Raw genomic sequence first — 12,665 nt, 5'->3', positions numbered from 1 at the left:
GTTCATGAGATATGGCAAATTCTCTAAAATGACTTATCTTTATACATTTTTTTTTTTTTTTACAATCAACACTAATTTACGTATTAAAATTGCTTTGATAAGATCAGCAAAGTCTGTAGATTATTTTGACACCGTTTTTGGGACGATAGGCCCAGCGGTCTTATACTAGTAAAATCTTACATAATTGAGAAAAAATAAATAATTTTATTTTTTAGAGCAAAAGACCATTAAAGCAAAGATGCAGAAAAATAGCGAGATTAAACTGATGAAAGAATTCAGACTTTAAGCCATACAGTTTGGTAAGTTCACAAAATGACATCATTTTATTGTAATGCAGTTTGTAAAACCAGGAAAGACAACACTTGTGTCATATTGCAATATCCAAAATCTAAGACGATATCTAGTCTCATATCACAATATTGATATAATATTGATATATTGCCCAGCCCTACTCCTAAGGTTGTTAATCTTCTTAACATTAGGTCAGATTCAGTTGATAAAAATACCACAAGTTAATTTAAATACTTTTCTGGGTTGAAATAAGGGAATGGGAACACACATGACACATCACTATGACTTGTGTCTGTCATGTAACTGATATAGTATGACCTAAATCTCCTTGGAAAATATTAACTGTGACATACTGTACATATACATGGAGTTACTGAGACAATAGTGGTTTCCTGTTCGTTCTGCTTCCACATTTGACCTCGATTCCATGATGTTTGCCGCATTTTTCGAGGTCACTAAAACTGTGTGTCTGTGTTTTCTTTCATTGTTTTGATTTTGAAGTTTTTACTCCGTTTCAGAATAACGCCTTTCCTGCTGGGACTGACAGTTAATTGTAAATGTGATGTTGTTGTGTGTTCACAGTTGTGGGCTCCAGAGTGGATGGAAGGAGATGATTTTAACACAGAGGCTGTGATGAACATCTGTGGTGAGTGTGACTTCTTATTCTGCCATTAAACTCTCCCTGTTACAACAGCAAATGAGTTTGACCCATCCCACGAAATATGCATGTCTGAAACTCGCTCAACTTTGGATATTTTCCACAGAGGCCACTTTGATCTTGTCTTTTAACTTTAATGGGGATTTCTTGTTGGCCAGTTCTGCAGTCAATATAGATAACATGGCTAACCCATCATGTTATTATTAATTAGTTACATATTTGAACACGCACACATTGCAATCAACAGCCCCACATGATAAATACTGGAGTGCTTATTAAAGATGCAGTAGGTAAGTCTTATAAAACTAACTTTCTGTCACATTTGCTGAAACTGACCCTATGTTCCAGTAGAACTACATGAATTATGTAATATAAAAAAATACAGCTCCTCTGGCACCACCTACAGCCTGTACTGCGATTGGCAAAATTCCACCGCTCCTGGTTGATTTTCTCCAATCAGGGCCACAGGGGGTGTCTATCTGCATGTTAATCACTGCTCAGGCACGTACACGCATATATAGCGTTCTCCCCTCCCCCTTCCCCGCGCACGAGCTGCAGAAAAATTTCCCAAAACTCCGGTGGGGTTGTGGCTTTTCAGAGGTGGCGTGAGCTCCGGAATTTTAAAGATCTGAAGAACGATGCAGACGTAGCCACATTTCTTCTTGACAGGTAACATAATTATCATGAATGATTTATTTTTCACTTGGTTATTAGTAGTCAAAAGTCCACAAAGCTATGTTGGTGAGGATGATAGTAACGTTTGCAAAGTGGTCGGTCAGATATGATGCTGAAATGGCTAACACTAGCCTGCTAGTTACCATCGCTTTTACTGTTGGTGAGTAAAGTTAACATTGTGTTATTGTTTAGTTATTGAAAATAACTAAACAATAACACAATGTTGTCTGACATGCCGGCAGTTCTGTCAAACTCCCTTGTGTGGGAGGGGCTTAGGAGACGGTTTGGGCTGCAGCAGAAAGGGGGGAGGGACTGAGAAGTTGTCGATGTTCAAATTTGTTAGCAAAGTCCTGGCTCTTCACAATCTTACCTACAGCAGCTTTAACCTAGATCACTTATGCGTGCCATATTTAAGAGTAACTGTCCTTTCTATGTTATTTACATTTTCTTCTGTGACATGCGTTTTAATTATACATGGAAACAGTCTGTACTGCACTGTGTTTTTATATTTCCTTTATCTGTCGACATAGGAGCCATTTCAACCAAAGTAAAGAAAGCGTGTTTTCTAACAATATCCCACAGATCTATTTAATTTATTTTCACTCCTAAAGGTTTTACCTTATTACGAAACACCTGTAGCCCACCCATTTCTTACCTACTCCATTCCGAAAAGTTGGTTAGGCATGGTTATGCTGAATGAAAGAGATTTTTGTCTTTGCTGTACAGATGACCTGATGGCAGACCAAAGGATGGACATCTCGTCTACAATGACTGACTTCATGTCCCCGGGGTCCACTGACCTCATCTCCAGCTCCATCAGCACTCCTAGCATGGATTACACCCGCAAGAGGAAGGGCAGCACTACTGATTACCAGTAAGGACACCAGGAAGTAAAGAAAGAAGGAAAGACAAAAATGGATAAAGGAAGGATGGAAAGACATAATGACAAGTAAATGAGAATGAAACAAAGAAAGTGAATTTAAAGAAAAATATTTTAAAACAAGGCAGCAAATGGCATTAAGGAAAAAAGGCAGGCTGGAAAGAAATAAAGGGGGGAATTAGGAGACCTGGAAAGCAGTGGGGAGAAGAAAGAAAGAAAGAAAGAAATGTGTACTATTAAACGCTGACAATCAGTTGTTTTTTTCCATATTGTAAATAATCACATACTGTATACCTCACAATACCTCGATGACAGAAACTGATTAATGCATTTGTATCTCTTTGCAGAATTGATGGCTTCTCATTTGAGTAAGTTCAAACATGACTCAATGTTAATAGATTTAGCACAAAGTGTAATATAGAAAGGTCTGAAATAGTAATGATCCACAATTGATTTTGCACCGTGAAATAATGAATACACTGAAAAACAAACATACTGAACCCAGTAAACCCCTAATTACTTTGGTTACTTTGATGTCCTCTGTTGTTCTTGTTGAAACGTATGCCTCCTGTCTCTCCTCCTTAGTGACATGGACCCGGACAAAGATAAACTGGGAAGGTAAGAGGCCATCATTATCATGGTAATATATTGGGTGTTTTAATTTTTCAAGCATTGTTGTATATGCTGTAGTTTGATCATTCCCACCGTTGAAATTATCCAGTTTCACTTTTAAAATAAGTTAAACCCAGCTTAAAGGGTTGGTTCACCCAAATCATAATAAACATATTCTCACTGTTAAGACGTTTTTTTTTTTTCTTTCTGGAAATACGTCGTATATTTGGGGTCTAGACTTCTTTTATGTTAATGCACCCAAACAACACAAAATTAGTAAAACGCATGTTGCCCTCCTATCTGAAGCGAGTTACCGTCCCTCACTGCTAGCTAGTGCCAGGGCCTGAAACATGGAGAGACACAGCGATCATATCAAACAAAGTCTCAGCTGGACTCAAGCCAGCTGATGTTTGCGACATGAATCAGCTGTTCAAGTCGCAGAGGCTGGTTTTAGAACGAAGATGCGTTAAAGTTGTCTGCCTCAATCTTGTTGATTTAAGATTTATGTATGTAAATTAGGAGTTTAAAAACGTCCATTTGCTGTTGCCATATAAGTTCAGCGTCACGTGTGTTAATGGCTTGTTAATTTAGCGAGAATTTGTTTTATGGTTTAAGGGTTTTGGCACAGTAACTTGTATCTTTTATAATTCAGTGGTGCCAACTTCCTGTCATGGTACTGCTCTGCAATGACCTTATGTTGACAGCTATAGTTATACTTTTGGACACTGCTTTTGCCTGCTGATTTCCAACAACAGGACTTCAAGCTTTGCACTGTGAAGTTTTAATGTTTTTGTGAATAATTCTTGCCTGCAAATAGAGTGAACCATGTAGCCTTACTGTATATAGAAATGATAAATTTTCAGGAACACAGACTTACTCACAAACAGTAGGCATTCACCAAGTTAACATTTATAAGACACATTTATGAGGATTTAAAATGTATTAAGAGAATTTGGTGAATCTGACTTCACCAAAGAGCACTTTAGCAACCGAAAACCTTAAAGTTTCTTCTCTAAAACATTCCCTTTTTTGTTGCCAATTTCCCCTCTCTAATATATCTTTGTTTGTCTTTCCAGTGACCAACAGGGCAGGATTAAGAATGCCAGGTATAAAAACTCCTTTCCGTTCTCTCCCTCATTCCCCCCGCCTTCTAATCTTTTTTGCATGCATTAAATGTCCCTCTGTCTGATTGGGAACAGAGAGTGTTTTGTGTATGTTGATAGTGAGAAACTTTATACGTTGAAGTGTATAGATCCAAGCATTATGTTCAAGTAAGGGACTGTAAGAGCACACCTAATGGCTAATGACAAGCTCTCTTTGTCTTGCGTGGAAAGTACCACCTTTAGTAGCAGCTAGTGAAGACCGAACAGAAAAGTGGGATAAACCTTCGGATTTGTTCATACAGTCCTGAAAGATAGACCTAACACCAAGGCATTTCATCTTTCGTCTTTAGAGAGCAGTGTGTTCTTAGCGATGATTCATCATCATGGTAGACAAGAGTGTGAGGTGATGGATAATTTGCAGTGCAAGAATGCAGCCCATTGAAGGAAAACTTGCCTTATCTTGCATTCCTGTTGCCTGCAGCCTCAGGATTCTGTCTTTTATACAAATCCAAAATGATTTTCTTTTCTTTTTGGATTTATGCCAGACAGATTGGAAAAGAGGAAAACAGTCAGTGTAAGATCACTGTCTGTTAATGTCTGATGCTTCTCCCTCTACAGAGAGGCTCACAGCCAGATCGAGAAGCGTCGCAGGGACAAGATGAACAGCTTCATCGACGAGCTGGCGTCACTGGTGCCCACCTGTAACGCCATGTCCCGCAAATTAGACAAGCTGACGGTCCTGCGCATGGCTGTCCAGCACATGAAGACACTCCGAGGTTAGTGAATCGCTGGAGATGGCTCAATTTATGAGGGGTTTACATAAGCTGTGGTTGGTACTGCCTGAAAATAATACTGCCAACATACTATATTCATACTGTATTCATGTACTGTACACAACTGTCAAAAGAGCCACGAGGGAAATGTCTTCGCAAGAATTGCAACAATATTGACAGCTCTTTGGCACAGCTTACTGTGTCCATTCATGAATGGGAAAATAAAGGGGAAAGCCTCACATAAAGATTGGATCAGAGATATAACGGCATGATTAGTCAATTAATTTATTAGTTGACTGACAAAGACAAGATTTTTTTATTTTTTTTATTTGTCTTCTTCAGCTCTAGCAAGGCACACAACTTTGGCACTGAGGTATTTCTTAAAGAAGTTCGCTACTTGTATAAAAACGTTTTGCCCAGATGATAAGGCCCGGCAGGGAGTCAATTTAGAAGGATTGCTTTTTTTCAAAAAAGGAATAAAGGAAGACAATTGGTTATAAAAGCCAGAGACTTCAGCAACTAAGCAAATAATACATGATTCACGTGTTACTGATCAACAATCATGTTGACCATCTAAATGTATGCAATAGCAAACATATTTTTTTAGTTAAACATGTCGGTTTACTAGAATTTTGGGTTACTTAAAGTAGATGGAAGAATAGCTACTTATAACTTTCACTTAATAAGGCCCACAAACTTTGTGAGCTGTTACAGTCTGTGCATTTTCAGTCTGAATACCTACAGGTGTGAGTATTCACTGTTGTGTTCACTGTTTTGTTCAGGTGCAGCCAACCCCTACACAGAGGCCAACTACAAGCCTTCCTTCCTCTCAGATGATGAACTGAAGCATTTGATATTAAGGGTGAGTGTAGTTCAAATGATTAGGCACAGTGTCAATTAAGTAATCTAGATAAACAGCGTAGTGTAACTGTTTAAAAGTGTGAACTCTTGATTCTCTGCATTGTGTTGTGATGATGGTGGTGAACTAATGGCTGACGGTTAGACTCCCAACTAATGATGATTTATCACTTACAAGCACTTCGGGATCTGAGGGATACAAGCCCGGCCTCAGTAAAACTAGCCAGTATAAAATAAAATAAAATAATCAAAGGAAACTTGATGAATGATTTCTGTAGCCAAGCTCAACAACTATATTAACTGACGTATAGGATCAACGGTCCAGGATCAAGACTTTTAGCGTTAAAAAAAACTACTATACAATTTATCCAAAGATACTAATGATACAGATGGATATTTACACATAGGTGATTTCTCTGGGTGTAGTTACTGTCTCTCAGATAGGCTGTACATTAATATTTATAGGTTTTCATCAGTTTTCATCAGTCACACACTCACCTGAGGGATACAAGCCCAGTCTGACTTGTTCCCCCAGTGATGGCTGCAACGTTATAACCTGACTCCGCCAGATGGATTGCTTCGCATTTGCTCGGCATATCCATCTGGGAACTTTCCGTTGGAGAGCTTTTGGGAAGGGCCGGAAATACTGGTTAGCTGATTGGATGAACCATCTGTCTATCACCTATGTTGGTGATAGACAGATGTGGGCCAAATCAAGCACTCAGATCCACGAAGCGTATGAAAATACAACCACAAGCCCGCCCCTGCTGCTGCAGGCAAAGCATAGCTCGTTAGCCCAGCATGCAAGCAACATGTTGGTAAAGGATATTTGCCGTTTGTGTAACGAGAATTTAGGAATAAAAGGCACCATTTCAGGTTCCCGGACCATATTCCAAAAGAAGCATCCAAGAGAAAAAAAGCATTAGCGAGCGGCTAACAGAATTAGGGCTACCGCTGTCTGAAAATACTGGTTAGCTGAGTGGATAAACCATCTATCACCACCTAACCCACCTCAAAACCAACGCTGATTGGCCCGGTCGTTTGGCTAACGGCTCCAAATTTTCTCTACCTCAAGATGCCAGACTGATCTGCGAGTGGAAAACTGGAGCTCGCAAGATCAGGACGGTCTCACGAGGCTAGCAACATTACCTTAGGTACTGTAACCTAGTAACCTATTAAATATGAAATAAAAAATGACTGCAAAAAAATATGAAAATAGAACAAACATGGTCAACTACCAAATAGAGGTAAAATTACTGACAAAAATAATTAAAGCTTAAATTCTTTATTTAATATAACATGCAAGAGGGATATGTTACAGTACAATCAGCACAATACTTGATTCACCATGCAGTTTGCATGGTACTCTTTGTACTATTCATTTTCATCATTTGTCGCCAGTCTTGTCTACTAGGGTTTAATCCGGGGAAACGGGATTCCCGGGAAATGTGATCAAAACCGTTTCCCGGGAAATGTTATGACGGGAAATAAAATAAAATAAAAAAAGGCAAGGAGTACGTGTCTATTATTATCATACGGTAACGTTGATGCAGGCGACGGTAGCTACGGTAATACAGGCTCCCTAAATCACACAGGCTCAATACATTCATTCATTAAAGAAGAAGAAGAAGAAGTTAGTTACGCAGCACGCACTACGCAGCTGGGCTACCTAACTCTGTTAATGATGTCTGCGGCCAGCTTTGTTTGGGAGCATTTTGAAAGACCGGACAATAAAACAGCTCAGTGCAAGTTGTGTGACCGGTTTATAAGGCGTATTTGTATTTTGGTGATTATTCCCGTTTGCAGCCTCTTACAAATCCTCAACAGGCACAGAATGGATTTCGATAACGTAAAGGTTTAGAAATCATTCAATGGTTTACTTAAGCATATTTTGTTAGTTTGTATAATAGATTTCCATAAAACATTGATTATATAAGGGTTGGCTAGATTTTAAGAAGACAAGTCCCAGACATTCCACCTGGCATTTCATAATTAGCGCTGCAGCAGATGTCACGCTGCAGCACGCAGCTCACTTGATCACGCAGCAGAATTGATCATTGCAAACTGTGTTGATGATGGACATAAACTGTATTATTTAGTCCTAAAAATGATACAAATAATATAAAAAATGTCAGTTTGGGATTTTGGGAACGCATATTTGAATTAAAGCTGCGAGCAGCGATGGACGGGCCCTCACGGCTCTGCGCGCGTCGGGGTTACCGGCGGACGCCGCTCCTTGCATTCGTGCGGCACTCAGACGCCGCGAATCGTCAACAATGAAAAGGGAACTCCCCGCCGAGTTCAACGATAGCTCACACAAGACTCTACGTCATACGGTTCATTAGCTGTGAAAGGGGGCGTGGCTAAAGCGTAGGGGGCGGGTCCAACCATCATCAATTAAAAATGAAGCCTCTGCTGAGATGAATGATACCTCACACAAGACTCTACCTTAAATGGGTCGGCATGTATGAAAGGGGGCGTGGCTTAAACATAGGGGGCGGGCCAAACCATCACCAATGAAGAAGGAAGTCTCTGCTGAGTTCAATGATACCTCACACAAGACTCTACCTTAAACGGTTCAAATGTTATGAAAGGGTGGCGTGGCCTGAGTAAGTGGGCGTGGTCATATTATAGGGGGAGGCTCAGTATCACACGTCGACCACACATTCTGAGTTTCATGCAAATCGGATGATGTTTGTCATATAAGGCAGATTTCCTGTTGCCAGCGGGGGGCGCTATGACCAAAAGTCAATTTTGGCCTGTAGGTGTCCTCAGGCCTGGACCCTTGTCAATCGTGAGAAATTTTGGGCAGACACGACAACGTACACTCAAGTCACAACAACTTCTTTGTTCATCGCTAAACACTCAAAATGGCCGCCCCGCCACGGCCACGCCCTATGACGAAAAGTTTTTCTTTTAATAACTTTTCATCTTTAACGTCTTAAGATGGCACAGACCGAGTTTGAAGTTGATCGGATGAAATCTCTAGGAGGAGTTCGTTAAAGTATGACATGTGGAAATGGCCAAAATTGCACTAATTTCGAACTTTGAAATCAAAATGGCGGACTTCCTGTTGGGATTAGGGTATGGATCTAATGAAGTTTTTTGTACATAATGACATGTTAAATATGTGTACCAAGTTTCGTGAGTCTACGTTAAACGCACTGCAGGGGCTCAATTTTCTTAACTTTCTAGGGGGCGCTAGCGAGCCATTTTTGTGCGCCTATTCCCGAAACCCTTAAAATACATAAATTTTCACCAGACTTGATGCGGCCGCCAAATTTGGTGAGTTTTTGAATATATTAAGCCCCTCAAAAAGCCAATTCATTTGACGGGAAAATAATAGAAAGAAAAAGAAAGAAAGAAAGAAAGAAAGAAAGAAAGAAAGAAAGAAACAATAATTCCTTCAGTTTCAATAGGGCCTTCGCCGCTGTCGGCGCTCGGGCCCTAATGATATCGATACAGTACTTGGGCTAAAAACAAACCAAAAAAAACAGCCATTTCCCGGGATTCCCAGAATATGGGCTGTCTATTTCCCGGGATCTGATTCATCTCATTTTCGGGAAAAATATTAAACCCTATTGTCTACTAATTATGGTACTCAAAACATCAAGCAATGTAAAGCTAAATCATATTATGTATCCTAATATTGGACCAAAGTAGGCATTTTTAAAGAATTTATTTTTTTGTCTTTTCTATGACGAAAATTAATTTGTGGAATGCCCCATATTTATTCCAGTGTTTTGTGTGTTTGATAATTAAGGCTGCTGATGGTTTCCTGTTTGTGGTTGGGTGCGACCGCGGAAAGATCCTCTTTGTTTCTGAATCAGTCTACAAGATCCTCAACTACAGCCAGGTAAGGAGGAATTTGTGAATTGGAGAAAAAGGGACTGTTGTCCATTTACTGCGTGTTACTCATAAAGGTAGTGTTGATAATATGTTTAGCCATCTTAAGTAATTGTTAAGCCTCTCAGCCTTGAAGAACTTATAGTATGTGTCATACTTGAAACTTTTTCTATCCTTCATCACGTCAGTCACTCTGCAAATTACACAGGATCCCATAGTGTTGACCCTTTTTATTTGGCAAAGATAAAAAATTATTTTCTCAAATCAGCGGCATTTTTTCACCATGAAAAATCGAATTCAAGCGGCAGATCATCACAGCTTTCTTACTTGAGTTGGATATTCTGTTTTTCTCAGTAGTTCATTTTTATATAGTCTCGCTTTGCCAGACCATCCACACGCTGCGAAGTGAAGGAGGGTCTGGCTACTCCACATAGCATTCCGGGATGGGAGAAAAACATGCTCTGGTTTATTGGCATTTCTTTAAACCAATCCAGGGTTCGTGCGGGTGCTTGAAATCCTTGAAAATGGTTGAATTTTGAGGTTGTGTTGTGCTTAAATTTTGGATAAAATGCTTGAAATTGTAACTGTATTTCTTTGAAGACAAATACCTATCCGACTGAATAGTTTGTTTATTAAATGGAGAAATACAATGTTGGAGAGCTTAAAATGAAACCTGCTCGCTTGTGCACATGTGACTGCGTTTGTTTCCATATGTGAGTCCGCCCACTGTACAGGTCCTATCCCCTGACCAATTGGCTATCCTAACCTTAACCACTCGAGGTAAAATGCCTAACCCCAACCAATCGAGCTGCTTCGTAGGGCGAGTCTTGGCGTGGCCATAGTGGGATTTGTAATATCGCCGGCAGGTTGTCGTTTCAATGAATGTTGGTTGGAAGATGAAAAATACAAATTATTAAATGGGGACAAACCCCATGAGTTGCCTCTTGTAAAGTCTGCAAAAAAGACGTGCAGCTTTTCACAATGGGCGAGTCTGCGCTCTCGAGTCACATGAAGGATAAGACATAGACTTTTCAAGTTAGCCAACTGAAGTAGCCTACTGTACACGTTAGCACCTAGCTATTTGTTTACGCTAGTAACTGCTAGGTAGGAATTTGCAGGCTAAGTGACTGAGAGTACTTTGTGTGATAATGTAATGTTAGTGTAACTGAGGGTTTCTTATACTAGACTCAGGTTTGGCTGTAAAATAAAGACACGGTCTTCCAATGCCGGAACAAGACGGCACTGCACATCTCCCTTTATTCAACCCCGACACAGTCAAATGTCAGCAAATGCAATACTTTATCTACTTCCGTTTTTTCCCGTCACAATAAAAGCTCTATGTTTACTGTAATTTCCTCTTAAGCCTCAACTGTGAGGTTACACAATAAAATAACTTACATTAGTATTGCATGTCCGTTATGGTATGTTCATTTGTGGAATATGCAGTGCACATAGCCAAAGTTACATCACAGTAACTGTAACGTTAACTACCCGCAAATTAAAACCTGAACACGTTAGACAATGATACAAGTTGCCTACTGTAAGGTTGAGGATGGCATTATGCAATATTTAAACTGCTCTATTCCAGTAGATAAATGTATATGTCTTGGCAATGAAATATATTTTTTTTTCAATTACATAATATAAGCTATTCAGGTGCCTGTGCACCTGTGCTGGGTTAAAATGGAATTACAGGTTGTTGTTGCACTGTCTCAGATTTTGTTCAAACCTTGTCTATATCAATAATGTGTCCCAAAACCAAGGCCTGTACAATATTTCTGTTCAAATCCTATGTCTTCATATTTTCAGCCCTTGAAATTACTTCAGTTTTACAGCCTGAAAATCACATTATCTGGGAAGCGATATTTGGACATTAATATAATGGAAAGTATTATTCATAGACAGCCCAAACTTTGTAGGATGGAAGACAAATATGTCAATATGACTGAACCATTACAAGTTTGTACGGCATGCCCTAGATTTGGAAAAAACTGTGAAAAGATTGACATTAAGGGTAGCATAAAACTTTAGCAAAATCTAAGAGGGTGCAGCAACTGTTTTTTTGGTTTTAGTCTGATTTGACACAGAATGACCCAGCTGCATGTCATTTGGCTCAAATCCTCCCACTCAGTGCTACTCTCCATAGCTGTCTTACTGTATGTTATGAGCCATTTTAAAAGTGATAATTCAGGGTTAGTGATGTGACCCTGTCGAGTGATTTTGTTTGGGGTAATTGTTTTTACATTGACTCAGGCAGGTTAGATAGCAAGCAAAGTCTACTTAGACACTGATACATTTTGAAAAATAAAACTTGTGTTTTGCTTAAATATATGATCCTTCTGCTATTACGAATCACCATTTTGGCTGTTTATAGCATTATCTCTTTTAATGTGATAAAAACACTAAATAATAACTTTGACTATGTATTGGTGTGTATTTTACAGTGGTGTAAGGTGCTTGAAAAGAACTTTAAAATGGACCTTGAAAGCTCATGAAAAGTGCTTGAATTTGACCTTGGAAAAGGTGTACGAACCCTGCCAATCACAACAACAGCTAGCTGTCTCAATCTACCCTGCAGAGATCTGAGGAGCAGTCAACAATAGTCCTCATAAATCCACCAAATTTAAAATTCCAACACAAAGAAAGTGGAAGGAAAGGAAAATACATGCATCCGGGGGATTTCCTGCGGCACCGGAGCAATCCCGGAAGTGGAACGTTAAGGATATAGACCAATTTTTATATAAAAGATTTAAATTGCCTTGCAATTTCCCATAAAAGCTACCACATGAAATAACTAAAGTAGCATTTATCACAGCGCTGACTTTAGAGAAGTTAATGTTGTTTATGGAAGTAGTAGTAGATGTTTTTAGTTAGCAGTTCTGTCCTTGCCCATATTGTTTTATGTTCCTTGCCTCTATTCCCCTTTCACGTCATTCCCATTCCCCCTTTTCTCTTTGTCTCTCACTCAT

General features: G+C 39.4%; 1 protein-coding gene across 6 annotated transcripts in view; it reads left to right on the top strand.

Moving 5' to 3' along the window:
* Positions 1-12,665, top strand: part of bmal1a (basic helix-loop-helix ARNT like 1a) — a 39,977-nt gene that overhangs the window by 9,725 nt on the left and 17,587 nt on the right. For 5 of the 6 annotated variants that reach the window (XM_028584900.1, XM_028584902.1, XM_028584904.1 and 2 more), the window contains 8 exons: positions 874-937; positions 2,351-2,498; positions 2,852-2,872; positions 3,090-3,122; positions 4,193-4,222; positions 4,838-4,995; positions 5,775-5,854; positions 9,614-9,706. In XM_028584900.1, coding sequence (XP_028440701.1) covers positions 892-937; positions 2,351-2,498; positions 2,852-2,872; positions 3,090-3,122; positions 4,193-4,222; positions 4,838-4,995; positions 5,775-5,854; positions 9,614-9,706 — 609 coding nt within the window. In that variant the 5' untranslated portion in view covers positions 874-891. Of the gene's footprint in view, positions 1-873; positions 938-2,350; positions 2,499-2,522; positions 2,574-2,851; positions 2,873-3,089; positions 3,123-4,192; positions 4,223-4,837; positions 4,996-5,774; positions 5,855-9,613; positions 9,707-12,665 lie in introns of those variants that run through there. The other variant, XM_028584906.1, reaches the window with a different exon arrangement.

This window comes from Perca flavescens, chromosome 8 (assembly GCF_004354835.1).
Source record: "Perca flavescens isolate YP-PL-M2 chromosome 8, PFLA_1.0, whole genome shotgun sequence".
Classification (NCBI taxonomy): Eukaryota; Metazoa; Chordata; class Actinopteri; order Perciformes; family Percidae; genus Perca; species Perca flavescens.
This window is presented reverse-complemented; position numbering and strand designations above follow the sequence as displayed.